Source organism: Ochotona curzoniae, unplaced genomic scaffold (genome assembly GCF_017591425.1).
Source record: "Ochotona curzoniae isolate NIBS_2020 unplaced genomic scaffold, NIBS_Ocur_1.0 scaffold_4505, whole genome shotgun sequence".
Classification (NCBI taxonomy): domain Eukaryota; kingdom Metazoa; phylum Chordata; class Mammalia; order Lagomorpha; family Ochotonidae; genus Ochotona; species Ochotona curzoniae.
Genome location: NW_024467118.1, coordinates 55,340,340 through 55,358,914, shown reverse-complemented (window position 1 = coordinate 55,358,914; position 18,575 = coordinate 55,340,340). Strand labels below are relative to the sequence as shown.

Below are 18,575 nucleotides of genomic sequence, written 5' to 3'. Positions count from 1 at the left end.
TATCCTCGACTGCTTTCCCAGGCCACAAGCAGGGAGCTGGATGGGAAGTGGAGCTGCTGGGATTAGAACTGGTGACCATATGGGATCCCGGGTTTTCAAGGCAAGGACTTACCACTACGCTATCGTACCAGGCCCAAAAGTGCTACTTTAAAACAAGGGTTATTTGTATACTAAACTTTCTCTGTTTTTTGGTGCACAGCACCCTGCAAAAATGATTTTTAGAACAAAAGATGCACAAAGACTCTGGGGAGGTAAGACTGAGACAAAACACTCAAGTGACAATGCCAGTTCATCCACGATTAAGTGCCAAAGTTACCAGTACAGACTGCATAGGCTGTGACTGCATCGTGCTGAAGAAAAGGAAATTAATATGAGCAGAAGTTATCATGGAAGAATTCACAGTGAAACATGAAACACAATGAGTCCTTGGGGACTGGGGAAAGTAATTTCTGGAAGGGAAACAGAAAGAGTGAAGGTCAAGTTTTGCAGAAACAAAATCAGGCAAAAAGTGAAGTTGTTACCAAGGCTACAGAGGAAGGCACATGCTAGAGGAGGATGAGAGATAAGGTCGGAAAGGAAGGGCCAGAGTATGGAAAATGTGTCAGCCTGAGGAGTCTTGGCATGTAACGACCACATATAGCTTCGTGATTAGAGTACATACGCAGGTCTGCACTGTTTGCCTTGAATTCTGCTTTGGCCACAATGTGACTTTGGCTATCAGGAAACTCTTTACACTTTCAGGATCCTCCTCTCCATCATGGGAAGGACAAAAGCCCTTAGTCTCTGAGGCTTGTAGAGGAACGAAATAAGGTCATGTCCATGAAATGCATAGGAAAGTGTAGATGCAGAATTAATGCTTCGTATTGTTATCTATTCACTCACTCATTCCACAAACTTTCGCTTCAAAACCTGTCAGGAGGCTGGCATTATAGAGACTCATAGGAAAGGTATGCCTTTCAAGTAATGACAACATAGTGGAAGAAGACGTTTGGATCACTTTGTCCAAGGTGACCACAGACTCAAACAGGGAGCAGAGGAAGAGGTGGTTAACTGTACTCTTACTCCCCTCCCCATTTACCTGTTTCCTTAAATCCACAGGAAAAAGCAAAAACAAAACAAGACAAAAAACAGATATAGCATTAAAATTAAGAAGTTTAAAGAGACTGGTGTTTGTTAAGATGCTCATGTCTCACATCGGGGAACCTAGCTTTTATACCAGGCTATGACTCCTGGCTTCAACTACGTGCCAGTGCAGACTCTAGGATGCAGTGTTGAGGGCACAGTGTAACTGAGCCACTGTCTGTAATGTGGCAATCCTAGACTGAGTTCACAGCTTCTGCATTTGGCCTGGCTCCATTCCCTGCCACTATGTGCATTTGGGCAGTCAATCAGTGGAAGGGAAATCTGTCTATTTTCTATCTCCTTTTTTTCTTCTCTCTACCTCATGAACAAAGTTTAAAGGTTGGCAGTGTGCACAGTGGATTAATGTGATGGTTCTGACAACGCTATGTCATATCAGAGTACTGGCTCTTCCATTTCTGATCCAGCTTCTGCCTTCTGTGCCTGGGAAAGCAGAAACTGATGACCTAAGTACTGGAGCCCTTGCCTTCAAGGTGTAAGACCAGGATGGAATTCCTGGCTTCTGGCTTCAATGTAGCTCAGCCTCAGCTGTCACCATCTGGGGAGCGAATTAGTGGATGGAAGATCTCTCTAAGTCTCTTTCTGTTGCTCTGCCATTCAAATTCAAAACAAATAAATTTACAACATCAGCAGTTTGGAGTGTCTGGAATGTCTATTTTCTGGAAATTCAATGATTTGGGAAATTTTACAAAGAAACAATACCCGGTTGTGGTTGGCAAACAAAGGTTCTGTAGTGACCATTTTTGCTTAATCTGCACTTGAAGAACCTTCTGGAATCTTTTCTACCTGATCACAACACTCAGGACAAAATAATTTATTAAATCCATGACTACTGTTTTGAAATAAGAAGACTAGTTTTCTGCATAGTTTACAAGCAACAAGATGGGCACTGACCTATTCTCAGGCATCAACTAACTGATTTGGTTGTTAATAACTGCCTACGATTTCCATTTAGGTAAACTATATCTCAAAACTACATCTCAGCTATGTAACATACATATCTACAGATTTATCTGGGAGAGATACTGATCTCAAACTCTTAAAGAAAAAATTATATACAGTGTTTTGAACTAATGGAAGACTGGTAAGAGAAAACAAGTACAGTCATGCCAGCAGAATTGCAGCTCATTTTATGTAACTTTGTAAAGAAATGTACTTCTTAAAAGAAACTAGATCAGTACTACTATCTTATGGATACATAGCTGTATATCTATCTATCTGTGTATTCACATTACTAATGAAACCAACTGAATTGCAAATCATACACTGCAAACTTTGCAAGGTAAATTAATGATAAGATGTAATTTTGAACTAAATGGAAACTGTTTTATTACTTGTTAAATAGAACTGATATAAAAGGATCTTTGTGTAAATTATTGTTCTTCAGGGAAAGTGAAAATGATGGAGACTCACGGCATTTGAAACACTGAGATGCAAAACTGTCTCATGGGCCCGCAGTAGTAGGTCAGAGCCTCCTCTTTGCACTAAACAGGGAAGAATGGGAGGAGTGACATGTCTACAAGACTTTCTGGAAGAGTTTGGAGGCTCATCAAATACTGTGACATGCCCCAGGCAGTGGAGTGTCTTTATGAGGGACGCAGTGTGCCAGACAAGCACACTGGCTCAAAGTCATTTCTTCTGCACTTGTGTATGAAGTGCGGAATGACAAAGATGAAGTGGGGGGGAGGTGGTTTCTGCCTTGTAGGGACTCAAGGCTCACTACAGCAGATCATTCACCAACAGAAGCACAACATTGGGAACACTAATTCCATAAAGAAGTAGCAGAAACCTTAGAGAATCACTCCAAGGATAGAAGGCAGCATCTGGACTGGGACTTGAGGAAAGGGAAAGTATCACATACAAATGCTTTGTTAAATTTATAAGTCAGTTTAGACTATCCTAAAATCTGCCAAGTTCAGCAAAATTATGCTTCAACACTATAAACTGCTAAATACCAAAATGAAAATAGACACGACACACCTGAATAGTACCTTCTAGCCGCTTTAAGGTGTATAGCAGCCAGTTCTGTGTATAAACAAAAAAATGAAATGTCAATGAAGTAGTCACAGGAGGTGGTTAAGAACTTACATGGTTTTAACATATTGATTATTCAATACCATGTCAATTAATTCCATAATGTTGTAAACTGTTGTTGACGTTGTGCTGGGGCTTTCAGTTGATCAGGATGATATTCTGCCAGCTCTACCTTTAGACCAAAGATGGTCTCCCCAAGAAACTGTTGAATTTATCTGGACAATAAGATGCTGGACTCTATGCTTGGTATATGTTTGCAAAGAAAGAATCTGGACTTAATTTGATCTGTAATACTACAACAAGGTGGAGGAATCCACTAAGGGAGGAAGGCACAGGGAGGGGTTGGGGGAATACCAGAGCCTATGAAACTGTGTCACATAATGCAACGTAATAAAAAAAGAGAGAGAGAAAGAGAGGGAGGGAGGCATTTGAAGACTTGTGCTGTGATTATAGATACAAATGTGACTGTTCCAACCAAAAAAGAAAAAAAAAAAAGAAAGAAAAAGAAAGAAAAAGAAATACATTGGAGAGGAGAAGGAATATTTTCCATTGGTTAAGGTGATAGAGTGAATGTATTTAAACTACTTAGTAATAGCTAAAATACCAGCAGGACACTAAAAAACACTCAGATAAGTATCTGTGCTTAAAAGTAGCCTTTCAGTTCAAGATCTTTGGCATTTAAGAATAGCTTATTTGTATTTTTCATGAATTCTTTGATACCTGAAAGCAAATTTGTTTCCTCCAGTAGTTCAGTCAGCCACAGCCCACTTTTCATGGATTAGTTTACATTAGGTTTCAGGAAAAAAAATGGAGTGGTTGTTTGTGGGCATATCCTAAATTCCTTTCTTAGAAAAAAAAAAGCTGTGCGCAGAGACCATAATACTAAAAAAAAAAAAAGTGACTTTATTTGCCATTAGTATAAAAATAATAATATATTTTTTAAGAGTAAAGAAATAAAGAATTTGGAATGTTAGACCAAAACCCAGCCTGGTCAGATAAAGACAAATTTCCAATCCTAACAAATGCTATAAAACAGCTGAGGGTCTTTGCACTTAGAACAGAATGATAAGAAATCTCTCTGGATCTTGGGATTACCATGACTATAAAGCATTTGATGTTTTCTAAAATATTTCATTTACCCACTGATTTACTAAATGTTAAGCAACTACATTAATGTCAGGTACTGGCTGTATGGAGTTGAATGAAACAGATTTTTGTCTTTCAATGTGTTCATTGAGGGTGGGTGAGATAACAATAACAGCCATTTGATCTGCAGTAAAATGAAGACATAAAAAGGGCAGAGTCATTCAAAGGAGGACTGTGAAATGAGGCAGTCCTGTTTTTTACTTTTCATGGAATCTCTGGATCTGCAGTTCTTAGAGGATGGTTAGGAGTGAAATAAATGGCAGTGATGATCAGACTGAAAGAGGAGAGTGTCTTCCAATTTTAGTTTAAGGATTTTTGGGGGGATGTGGGTGGTAGTTCATCTGAATTTACCTTCGCAATGATCAAAGGCAGCCAAGAAAATTAATACCAAAAGGCACTAAGTCTGGGCTTTTTATTTAGTATGTTTACAAGGAGCTTGGATTGAAATTATGAAAACCTTGCATTTTCCTCTCACACATTTGTCACAAAGAAGTGTTTGATTTCCATTTTCTGCCTTGCTAGCCACAACATAAAGTTTGGAGAGATTGCGACTCTGTTCTATGCTTATGAAAGCTATCTTTCACAAGTTTTTTTTTTTAGGCTGTAATTATTCATTATCTTGATTTTAAAACATTTTCTGTCCAAACCAATAACCTTGAGACAGGAGTACAAACATTCTAAGAAAAATGACCAAGGAATGAAGCCAAAGTCAGATTCTAAGTGATGTTTTTCAATGGTATCTTTACATTTAAAAAAATCAGATAGAACCCCAAATAGCACCATTAGTTAATTATCATGGATATGTAGACTCATGGAGCGCGGGTCCAAGCTCCTGAAACAAACTATGAACCCAAACCTCCAGCTCCTGTGGGTCACTGATCTTGAAGGACTAGCTGCCTCCCAAGAGAGACATTTCAGAATTAAAAAAAAAAGAGATTTATTTTATTGCAAAGTCAGATACATTTAGAGAGGAGGAGAGACAGAAAGGAAGATTTTCCGTCTGATGATTCACTCCACAAGTGACCGCAAAGGCTGGACCTGAGCCAATCCAAAGCCAGGAGCTCTACCAGGTCTCCCATATGGGTGCAGGGTCCCAAGGCTTTGGGCCATGCTCGACTGCTTTCCCAGGCCACAAGCAGGGAGCTGGATGGGAAGTGGGGCTGCCGGGATTAAAACCAGCGCCCATGTGGGATCCAGGGTGTGTTCAAGGCAAGGATTTTAGCTGCTAGGCCACCATGCCAGGCCCCATTTCAGAAAGTTAAATTCAACAACAGTGATGTACTTTCTGTTCTCCAGGATTGGTAATTTTTCTCTGCTCCCCACCATGGCAACTACTGCATTGTCCCTAATAAGGAGATGACCAGGTGACACTTCCATTAAAGGGAAAGGCTTGTGCAGTGTGTCTTTGTTTTCATAGATCACATACATAGCTCTTCAGAAATTATGGCAGCTGGAAACATAATTGGACAAGATTTCTTCAAATGGAATAAATAAATAATATTTATTATCTTAGAAGAAAAAGAGGGGTCAGCGTGATGGCTAAATTGGTTAATCTTCCCTTGAGAGTTCTGGGATCCCAAATGGGTACCAGTTTGTGACCCAGCTGCTCCACGTCTCATCCAGCTCCCTTGTTTTTCCCTGGGAAAGCAGCGGAAGATGGCCCAAAGCCTTGGGACCCTGTAACTCGCATGGGAGACCTGGAAGAAGCTCCTGGCTTCGGGTTCACTCAGCTCTGGCCACTGCGCCCATCTGTGGAATCAATCAGTGGATGGAAGATTTTTCTCTCTGTCTCTTTTTTTCTCTGTAAATTTGCCTTTCCAACAGCAACAACAACAACAACAACAAAATCTTAAAAAAAAAAAAAGCAAAGAATCAAGATTTTCAAGACAGAGAAACAAGAGTAAATGCAGTTTTGAGCTAATGATAATAGACAATGAGATGCCCTATACCCTGACCAAATTCTTGAGATTATCTGTGCATTAATTTCAGCATGACATATTTCATAATACTCCATATTATTATTTTAAAATACACCAAGAAAATCATATTTTGGTGCCTATGATGCAGTGGTCATTTTCTCAATTCTATACTTCAATAGACAATACATATGCTAATTCATATAGAGACATTTCTCCTAAACAGAAATAAATGAAACTGTTTTCATTTAGAATGAATAAAATCCTGTCTTATTTTTATTCAATAAATGATCTTTTTCTCTGCCTTTGTTTTAATAAACAATGTACATTTTCTATAAGACAGCTTTAAGCTGCAGATCTAGACTAAAGTAGAAACATACAGAGTTAGAAGAAATTCTGTGACTGGAAATGGTGTTTGTATCTGGACCAGTCAATTGACCAACCAGCCACAAAAAAAAAAAAAAAAAGGAACAGAAGCAACGCAAAATAAGTAGGTTCATGAGTGAGACTCATGTGGATACAGAAATGGTCCATTGTGTGAATTAAGAGGAATGTAATAATAGGACTATCTTTCAAGGAAATTACATGTCAAAAGAAAAGGATGATTGTCAGAACTTGGAAACATGTGTGGAAAGCACTGCCTAAAAAACTCTAGCACCATCACCTCCTGCTCCCAGTTTCCTATCTGGGCTCCCTATTAGCTGAACAGGAAAGACAGAAAGAAGGGCAATCAGTTTAAATTGTCCACCCCAGTCAGCCTCAGTGAACAGTCAGGGAACAATAAGGCATATCTGAAAGGTACGATGAACATACTCAGGATAATAAATTGTGCTCCACCCAAATTAAAATGGCCAGAAATGTGAAGCAGGAAAATTCGACCTCATCTTGAAGACAATGAAGAGACAGAGAAAATGTAGGAGTGGAAATCGACCTGATCAGGTCAACCTTTTTTTACAAATAACACCAGTACTGGTGCTATAGAGAGCAGATCACTGTAATGGCAGATTTAGGCAGGCAGACCAGTTCTGGATACTGTTGGGGAAGTCTACTGGAAGATGGGGCTCTGAATGAAGGCAGGGACTAGTGGAATGAATGATGGATGAAAACAAAACAATGTTGACAGGGTCGATTTAGGAAGTGATGGAAGGAGGCAGCAGCAGGACAACTCCCATGCCTACTTGGGTTCCTGGGTGGATGGGATTCAGTTATCCCAGGGACTAGGGCTATAGGGGGATAATGAAGTCATAGGAAATTAGGATGTACATTTCTCAGGGAAGATTTTCAGTAATATTCCCAAGAAAGAATTTTATGCTAGCAAAGTAAGTGCTTTCTAATGAGAAGTTAAAATGTGATTGACTCTGCTTACACTGGGAATAACTTTTGTCTGAATGATTTTATTCAGAAAATATGTGTGAGGCAAGAGATCTTTTTCATCCCAATAGATATCTGTTTAGCTATGACTTGGTATGCTGCAGAAATGTTTAAGGATTGTTGGTGCACGCATGGACAGCAATGACCCAGCTAGTGCATATTTGGTCTGTACATACAGTGATGATAAGTAATTAATTACCGTGAAAAGCTACCTTTTTTTAGGACAAACTTGGTGCCAAGCATTGTTTCTTGAAACAACAACATGGCAGACTATTTATATTCTAGAAATGAGGAAGTTGAGCAATTTGCTCAAGGCCAAACAGATAGGAAACAGCTGTTCTGGAGAAAATACAGACATATAGGTCCTGGCAACACATGGCAATTCCATGGAAATATTAAAAAATTGGATATAATTATATATATTGATAATATGTGATTGGATCCAATTTAAAAAAAAGCAAATTGGTTGGACATGATATTCTCAAAGACATGTTTTTATTGAGTTCTTCCCCTGGAAAACTTAATGAATAAGCAAAGGTAAGAAATTCTGATGATTAGAAAAGAAGGAAAGTATTGACTCAAATGGACTTCTTTAACCAAATTGAGCTCCTTTGGAGGGGGGGCAAAAACCCTCCTTCATAGTTGCTTCTTTGATACAACCTAATATGATGCTTGAACACGCAGTTGTTCAACACAATAAGTATTTATGGAATGAATGAATCCATAGGAAGCTCTTTCAAAACACATTCTCCTTGGAGTTTTTCAGTCCTCACAAGGTACGGACAAGTGGCAGAGCTGGTTAACACAGCATGATGAATCAGAATAGAAGATGGTTATGTAATATATACCCTGGGACATCCACACAACTGTAATTCAGTGATTAACAGAGTATATCCAACATGATTTTGTTTAGGGCTTCACAAAACCTGAAAGAATTGATTCCAGTTGGCTTGGATGAGGGGTCACACAGATGAAAAACAGACTTTCCCAACCAGAAATAATGGGCAGGATCCATTTAGTAAGACAGAAAAAAAAAAAGACAGGGTTTAGGGGTGAGATTGAAACTCAATCCTACTTAAGAGTTCAATTAACCCCAGAAGATTGAGGGGATCCATTACTTTCATGCCCATTCCTGTGCCTAGTAGGAGTTTAAAAGCAGAGATTTATAAAGATGGGAATAAAAAGATTCACATTTGTATACAAAATATTCAAAATATTTTTAATATTTTAAGTAGAACATACAAAGTGTTAGAAATATAAGGATTGTTTAGACTAATACCCGCTTAAAATTTCTGCAATTAAAATATTTTATTTTGAATTGTTAAATCCATTACCATTTGTCATAAGTTATTCATAAACATTAATCTGGAAAGGTAAAGTCACAGACTTCTAAATCAGTAATTTCCTTATTATGTTTATATTATCAAATACAATTATACTTCCTTCTAAACATGTTAGCATTTACTATAAAAATTCAAAACAAAACCCATTTAGGATAAATCCCAATAATTTTAACATTTTAAGTATAGGAAAAATTAAGTTCTGTTTAAATCAGCTCTTCCTGGAGTGTTAAGTGTCTTGAATGGGACACTCAGGCTTGGGGCTTGGGTAGTTTGAATGTTTCAATTAATAGGTCCTGAATTCAACAAATCACCTTAGGAAACAGAATTGAATGTATCAACTCTTTTAATTTATACCCCAGGGATTTATAAATGATCACCCAAAGACAGATAGCAATCACTAATTTCCCTTTTTAAGCTTACTTATTTGAAAGGTAGACACACACACACACACACACACACACACCCCAACAAACAAATATCCCATCTGCCAACACACTTCCTAACTGCCTGCAATAGCTGTGGCTAGGCTAGGGACCTAGAACTCAGTTCAGGTCTTCAACATGGGTGTCAGAGAGCCAAAGATTTGAGTCATTGCCTACTGCCTCCCGGCAAGCCCGTTAGCAGGAAGCTGGAATCAGACACCAAGCTTGGACTTGAACCCAGGCACTTCAATATGTCATGCAGATTTCCCAAGTGGCGTCAGAACTGTTGTGTTGATGGCTGCCACAATTTTGTCTTTTGTTACTATTCTTGAGGAGGAAAATTTCCAGGATTATGATAGAAAGTGGTAGTTTCACTACATTTATGCTATTACTTAAACTGTTTTCTGTTTTCAATAATATTTTCAAAATATTTGAGAAGCTTGATGAAATGAAGTGTTTCTCCATATCAAATGGAGCCCATGTGAGTGGAAGGAGAAGAGAATTCTTCAACTTCTATTCCTTAAGCTACAGCATTCTTATTTGTTTTCCACCTTCCCGTCAGCCAACAACTTTGTCCCAGTTTTCTCCTTGGTGAATGAAAGAATTTGCTGATATTCCAGAATAACATGACAATGTTCTGGTGTGATGAACTTTGTTTAAACTACAGCTAATCTTGGGAATTACAGAAAATGTCACAACCCAAGACAGAGTATGACCTTTGCTAAGTTTTTCTTCTTCATGATGTATGTGCTCAGCAAACTGCTTATTTCTTTTCCTAACTAGATAGCTAACACAATCTATTTAAAGACTTGATATTGAGGGACTGCATTTGGCTTTAGTAACAGGATGCCCAAGTTCCACAATGGAGTATCTGGGTTTAGTGCCTGCATCTGGTTCCTGACTCCTGCTTCTTGCTGTAGGTACCAGTGATGGCACAAATTTTGGGTTCTTACTATCCACATGACACTCTGGATTGATCCTACACCCTAGCTTTGCTCATCCCAACACTGGCAATCACAGACATTTAGGGAGTGATCCAGTAGATGGTACCTCTTTTCAATCTTTCCCTCCTTTTCCCTTAAACAATTAAATAGATATTTAAAAGTATATTGGTACTTTGGAAGTCTATGTAACTTAAATTCATTTTATATGTGTTAACAAATCATGGAATGAATAGTAGTACATTGTTAAACTGAGCAGTTTTTCTCTCCAAATGACCCATGATACCAGGACCATATTCTAATTTTGAAGATTTATCTTTTCATATTATTAGAACAAAGCAATCAGTCACAGCTTAAATGAAAAAGAAGAATAGCCTACAGAAGAACACAAATTATGAAAACTTTTTGTGTAAAAATGAACGGCAAAAATATTGTTGAAACTGAAGCAAGAATCTCAGTATAATTTTTTTAAAATTATTATTACTTTCCATGACTTAGTTTGGCAGATGTAGGGATCACCCATTCCCCCACTGTTTCTTCCCTTCCCACCATTTCCCCTGTGTTATAAAGGCAGTACAGTCCTTTCAAAACAGTTAAAAGTTCAACATTCTGCTATGTAAGTCTATCAGGGCATTATATGTGTAAACAATCATAGATAATCTAGTATCAGATTGTTAATGTATGCTTAACAGTTTATCCCAATATAAAATTGTATCAGACAACTTCTAATGTTTTAAACTTTAAGGGCTCTTGAAATGATGTTCTTAGAAGATGCTCTGGACCCTAAACTTTTAATATGGCTCTTAAAATTGTGAATATAGATAAACAAACCAATGTGCTTCAATTTTGGTAGCACATTTCCTTTCTCTCTCTCTCTTTTAGATGATGCTTACATAGTTGATCAGGGTGGGAAGGATCAAGGGCCAGGGAAAAGTGGGTGTGATCAATGTTTCCAAGTTTTCCATTTCTTTCCCCTGTATCTGGGGGGAGAGGGGAGGGGTATCACACTACTTTGTTTTGCTGTTATTACACAGAACACATAGGCCAATATTGAGAAACATCAAAAATATTTAGAAATCATATATATGTAATTCCACCATTCCAAGTCTGATTTTTCACATTTCCACTTTTACCATCAGTTTTTGTTCATGTTCCCACAACACTAATAAATAGTTCTGATAGCAAAGAACACAGAAACACAGTTTTTTTCCAATATAATTAAGCAGATTGCTTAATAACTACTTTTTTTATATTACAGAATCAACACATTTTTCCTATGACTCCTAAATAAGCTACTTAGGATCCAAAAATAAGTCTAGAATATTATTAACAACCAATTTCCAAAGATCATTTCTCACAATATTAGTCACCATCTAATTTTCCTTGAGGAAAAAAGAATTCATTTATTCCACTTACTAGAAGAGCAACAAGCAGAATACATCTTGTTTTAATTATGTAACATTATCTTAGAAAACCACATTTTTATATACTGTGAAAAGTAATTTCTTCAGTTATTCAAAACTAACACTTTCACAGAAAATTGATCAAATTTGTAAATTGTAGATGCTTAATGAAGTGTCTACCTTAAGATAAAATTTTATTTTAAAATATAAAGGAGAAAAAATATGACCAAAATGTCAACTCACCAGCCTTTTCCTTCTCTGAAATACCTTGGATAGCCTGGAAAAGAAAACGGAAAAGCCATCAAATGATGCTACTGTTCTGAAAGAAACATCAAATAGTACAATTACTCACATATTGAGTGAAAGTGAAACAGAGGCACAAAGTAAAGCAAGAAGCATGGTGGAACTACTGGGAAAGTTGTTAGAGTCAATTCTCTTCACTGCAATCATCACAGAATGATTTTCTTGGCCGAATATGAATTCAACTTCGCACTGGACACAACACTAAAACCACTCTAGCTCTGAGTGGAATTTGTGTTACTGATTTCTTTTTTCTTTTGGAGGCAGAAAAAGCAAATTGCTGTTTCAAATCTCTGTATGTCTCTTCTTTACTCTGTACACATGACAGAGCTACCTAATCACTCCAAATTCAGGTTTCTCCTTTGTAAAGTGAGATAATCGCATCTAGTCACAGAGCTGCCGAGAGAACTACTAAAGCTAACTCTAAAGCATCCAAAGTACTCAGAAAAAAGGTTGTGACCCTCAGGATTTATCACTATGAGCACGTGTCCTGTGGACTCATTTATTGACATGGGAACTTTAGAAGTTCCAGTCTCAACAGTCATCACTATTGTTATTTTCCAGACTGATTTCAGAATGAGATGTTTCAAAAGACTTACAGCAGAAATGTCTAGTTCTACTGTGTGTGTATATATTCTCCAGCACAAATTCAGTATACGTGCTGCCAAAGCGAGCGCCCCCAGCACAAACTCAGCAAGAGGCATTTCTTGTTCTTATTCACCTCAGCCATTCATGCATAAAAAAAAATTAGCATGGAAGCATCAATTTGCACTGGAAAGTTTTTTAGAATATATAATTCTATTTGACATATTGGAATTTGATGCCTTCTACACTGCAACCACTAAACACAACATAAAGATAGGGCTGAAAACAGTGTTTTCCCCACCTTGATAGTGGATAAAGTCTGTAAAGCTGGAGTAAGAAAAGCATGCTCAAATCAGCAATTGTGTTGTGAGTGACTGTGTGTGTGTATTTGAGAGTCAAGCGCATCTCTGTTGTAGATCAAGTCCAGAGAGCAGCATCAATCTTCACTCCCAGAAACATCACTTATCAAAGCACCTGTATCTTTGTGAGATATTGATTAATGCTGAGATTCTCATCTTTGGAATTTATGGGCTCCGCAGATTGCTGAAATTATTCAAATAAGATAAAAATCTACTAGTTAGAAATACAGAGGGTTTCTTTTATTAAGATTGATCTCTTCTTAAAACACATTTTGATCTCAAATCTGTCCACATTTAGTTGTCTGTACTTGTTCTTTGAATGATCATTAATTCTGCATCCCTCCAAAGATTCAGTGATGAGAAGAAAGATTATTAAATAGCATTAGAAGGATGGGATAGGCTTCCAGAATTTTCCAGAGTTATTTTTTTCATCTATAATAGGTTTTCCTTCTTTTAGAACTCTCATACACTTAAGTTATTTCCTTCCTTTACCCGACAGTTATCTCCTAGTTTGGGTGATACTTGCTTTTTACATGTTTTTAAAAAATATTTTAAAATGGAATTAAATCCACACTGTGGACCATATAGCAAGTCTAACTCCTTTTATCCCCTATCAGGGTTGTTAATTATGTTTTATCTTTTATGAAAAGCAAACAAACAGCCAAAAAAAAAGAGACGCTTCCATTAATTGACAATATTTTGATGATAGGCCGCTAATCAGTGTTTGTGGAAAAAATTCCTTGGAATAAAAATGGCTAATACTTAATGGGTACTCAGTATCAATAAGGCACAGTTTTAACTTTTACCTGCATATCTTTCCTCAATCCTTAGAGGAACTGGCAACTAAAGCACCTTTTGGAAGATCACATGGTTAGTAATGGAAACCAGGGCACAACCAATGGCATGCTGGCCCCTGAGCCACATTTACCAGGCTATTTCAAAATAAAAAAAATTAGGTTTGGAGAGGTCCCAAAATTGTTGACCAGGACCATACACTGGGTGGTCCTGCACAGGACCATCTGTGGAGGAATGTCTGCTTAGAATATTTAAAATTTACCCTCATTTGGCTAAGGCAGTTGAGTCAAATTTAATGCCTTGTCCCAAATCACAGGTTGACTGGTGACAAAGACAGACCTTTCCCATCAAGATTGATGATGGAAGTATGTAACTGAGCATGCATAATGTTTCACAAACATGACAGTCAGCAAAAAATACTTTTGCTTTCATGGTCCAATGCTCATATTCTTATAGACAATGCGAACTGCATTCAAATCTCACCATGTTATGCAGGATTCTTTAAGCAGTAAATATTGATTTCTATTAATGATCATAATAATCAAATTACAGATTTGGAGAGTGGATGGCCAACATTTAGTGATTTAAAAATTTTATAACTTTTCTTTTAAGATCATATATTAATACCAACTAGAGGAGTCAGTGTTGTGGCACAGCACATTAAGCAGCTGCTTGTGTGGAGTCCTGGTTGCTCCACTTCTGATCCAGCTATCTGCTAACGTGTCTGGGTAAGCAGTTCCCATTGCTTCAGCCCCTGACTCCTATGGGTGACCTGGAAGAAGTTCTTGGCTTCAGCCTGGCCCAGCCTCTATGCTGTGGTCATCTGGGAAGTGAATCAGAGGAGACAAGATCTCTCTCCCTTTCTCTCTGTTTCTTCCTCCCCTTATTTCCCTCCCTCTCTATAACTCTGCCTCTCAAAAAAAAAAAAAATCTTAAAAAAAAAGGGCAGGGGGAGAACAGCCCTCACTGATTTACCTTTGATTTTGAGGGAGAATTTTCTTGTAGATAATGATTTCTGAGTAAATTAAATCAAGTTGTACAATTTCCTAAAGCCCAAAGACATTAAAGAAGTTAGAAAACACTGGGACTTGATTTTCAACTAATTAAATGTATTTGCTGGATCTTAATTAAATGTCTCACATTATCTTAGGTGTACAAAACCTTCAGCAAAGTTTTCTTCTTTGTGCAATTAATACTCTAATTTAAGAAAAAACAAAAAAAATTGTCTTACGCAGAAGTTATCAACCAGCACTGATTAGACCCATCGTTGATGTTCCATTCTGAGGAATGGAAAGATAGCAGATGATGCAGACTACCCAGGTGAAACAAAATGGCTTTCCCGGGCATTGAATTCTTCGGAAGAAACATTGGTCAGGAGATTCTTCCCACCCTTAACTTCTAGGAAACATGGCTAGATTTGTTTCCATGTCCTGTGTTCCCATATCCATGAAAAAAACAACTTACAATCATGGAAAAGATAAGCTTATTTTGCTGCAAAACAATTTTTACTCTCTGTGTATTAGTATTTAATATTATACATTTTTCACAAACTTTATGAAGACCCACTTTAGGGATTAAAAAGGAAGGTTCCATGCGAGCTGGCTGTTTAAGCTGGTTTAGAGAAGGCATTCATCATACATTTGTGGAATTAAAATACAAATATGTAGTTGTGTCTACAGTTTAAATAATAAGTATGATTGTTGCTTATGAGAAAGATCCCATAAAAGCATATTTTTGAATTCATTAGGGGCTTTTGCTAATAGCTGCCATATGTTTCATTTGAACTGCATCCTCAGGAAGTGATTTAACATTTCTGGCAATAAAGCAATTAAATAGGATTTTCCTGCTGGCCATATGGGTTAGCTGTAACTTCATATTTTCTTTTCTCCCTTTTCAATGGAACAAAGGAAAGTCTACTAATAACTTCCAAATGAGAGAAAAGAAAATCTTCCATAGTCTGCTTATTCTACTCTGTGATATTTAGATGATAACAACCGTTTCCACGGCTCCACATCACCCTTGTTGCTCCACAAATTGACAATCTGACAGTCCTCTCCAGGTTAAGGTTTCATATTAAGCTGGCCTGTTAAAGGTGCTTTGAATTGAATCTTTAAAACATCATTTAAAAGAAGGCCCTTCTGTAAAGGAGGAGGAAGCAATTTTCCTTCTGCTAATGAGATCTTTGAAAGCTGTGTGTGGGAGCTTAGACCAAGTGTTTGTCTGTTTGTGTTTTGGGCAGTAGGCCATGGTCTGAGAGATGCTGATTTAGACAAGCCTCTGGGAAATGTTATAGACACATGTTGATTCTTTTGATCTGCTGGGAATGCTTCCTGCACGCCCAGGAGGACTCTCAGCTCAACACCTTTCAGGAACGTCACACCAGCCACACAGAAGCTGCTGACATAAAGGGTAACAGAGGTTGTGTCGAAATCCATTGTAGTGCAATGACAATTGAAATGTTCTAATTGAACCAGTCTCTTTTTGATCATAGGATGTGAAAAGGAGACATGATTTAAAATGTTACTTGTATTAACATGCTATTTTCCTCACCTGGAGAAAGCACTTTGCTCTCACTTCTTTGGACTCAGAAGCACAGAATGTCAAGACTAAGAAGTATCTTTGAGAAACAAGTCTTAGAGAGACAGGCAGCTAAGAAGGTTGAGCAGTTCCACTCCTAAACTCCAATGAAGGGAAACACAACAAAACCACCACTTATTTTGTGCCTTCCCTCTCTCTAGTCAGTGCTTAGTTTGCCTGTTTTCATGTATTAAAGGCACTCATGTTTGGATTAAAAAATGCATATAATGACATTTTGTCTCTTGGCTTCTTAGGATCTTCTTTGCCCTTTTTTAGTTATTTTTCCTCAACCATGGACAAAACTGCCTAGGGTCTGTCTAGCTTTCACTTACCTTGGGCGTGGTCTCTATGGAACTCAGTGTATTGTCCATCTTTTTTGTTTATTTGTTTGTTTAAGATTTATTTGAAAGAGTTACTGAGAGGGTGGGGGGGAGAAATTTTCCATTTACTGATTTGGTCCCCAAATGGCCTCAACAGCCAGGGCTGAGACAAACTGAAGCCAAGACCCAAGAGTTTCTTCTGGGACTCCCATGTGGGTAGCAAACAAACACTTTTGTTGATTTCTCCAGGACATTAACAGGGAGCTGGATCTGAATGGAGCAGCCTGGACATGAACTAGAGCCCACATGGGATGCCCACCCCCAGAGTTTACCTTTGAGCTGTGTAAGGGTGACCTCCCACTGGTTACAAGGTAGTTGGGGCTTCTGAACTCTTAAGAACTTCTTTTTTGAGATTTTGGAATTTGCTGTATTTAAAGCTGATGATCCTTTTCAATAAACCTGAATATGTCACTCCACACTCACTTCAGATAGCTTGATGTTGAATTTAAGGAACCCCAACCTCTAGCAAAACTCTGAGGTCATTTGTATTTGGAAACATGGTCTAACTGGAATACTAATCCTGTTTCAGTTCTTTTTACACAACGTTTTTCCTTAGCAAATTAAGTAAAATTCTGTGTCTCATGACTAAATCACACTGGTATAACTCAGTCATTACTGTGATTCTTAGATGTAATACCTGTATCTCCAAGACATACAAATCCATTGTTGAAGGTATTATTCACGACATTGTTCAAAATCCTTTAGATGCATTTTTCAGATTATAAACTTCTTCCATAATTTAATAAGTCATGTCTCTTTGTGAACTTTGTTATAAAAATTCAGTGCTGAATCCAAAATGGACAGACATCAGATTAACCATAACGCTTTATATTTTGTTATGATTTTAACCTTTATATAATTTTGAAATTTTATTAATCTGCGTTTATGTCTTTCACTGTAATTCTAGCTTTTTAAACATGAATTACATATTTTAAAATATTATTAGAATTTGTGCCTGACATGAATAACTCTGGAAAAAGAATAATTGCTGAAGTACTTGAAAATCAGAATTTCATAAGAAATTCTAACTAAAACTACTTAAATGATGTACACTGATATCTTTATGATATACTAAAACATTTCACTGAATTGGAATTTGTTCTTATTAAATATGACCTCATGTAAACGACCTTTTGGCTGAGGCTCCAAAATATTTTTGTTATTGCAAGATATTCAGTAATGGTGACCACTAACATACATGAAGTAGATGTTTATTATTTACACTGTGATGTCTGGATCAGTTAAAACACAGATTCTACTCTGCCTGAAAGCAAAGGATTTGTAAGGTACTGTAGCTGTAATGAGGTTTAGCACTTTAACGCTGAGGATTGATGGAAACCACCGTAAATGATTAAGAACTAGCAAATTTTCAGGAAGCAGAAGAGTAGTGAAAATTGATCAGGAAAAAGAAAAAAAAAAGAACTCAAGAGATTTTCAAAATTAGGATACTAATAGGATAATAACTAAATATTCTGTGTTTTCACAGTTATTGACATTGAAGGAGGTCTTTAAAATTTGCTGTGTGAGCATGGATATTTAGGTAGAAGAAATGTGCTTCTGTGCTTTTCTGATGAATGTTCCTGAGTCAATCTGCAGAATGTGAGAGGTATTTACCATGGGAGCAAGAAGGAAGCACTTGATATTGGGGTTCTCCCAAGGCCTCTTCTGGATAGCAGTAACTGTCTCAGGACTTCTTCCCATGACAAACAAGGTCTTGGAACTCAGCTCAAGTTCATTTACTGCAGCAGTGACCTAAGTCCTTCTGCCCCTGTTTTTGTTAAGTTCCACCTGCCCTTCCAGATTGTCTTTCTTCCATGCTTTCTGCTGATCTGGAAGGCTGATGTGGAAGGCAGGCTGGGCCAT

The 18,575-nt window shown here is 37.5% G+C and overlaps 1 protein-coding gene across 1 annotated transcript in view; it reads right to left on the bottom strand.

Annotated features, from left to right (window-relative positions):
* DLC1 (DLC1 Rho GTPase activating protein) overlaps positions 1–18,575 on the bottom strand; it is a 397,667-nt gene that overhangs the window by 188,332 nt on the left and 190,760 nt on the right. Inside the window, exon 5 of the mRNA XM_040965990.1 lies at positions 11,960–11,993. Coding sequence (XP_040821924.1) covers positions 11,960–11,993 — 34 coding nt within the window. The remainder of the gene's footprint in view (positions 1–11,959; positions 11,994–18,575) is intronic.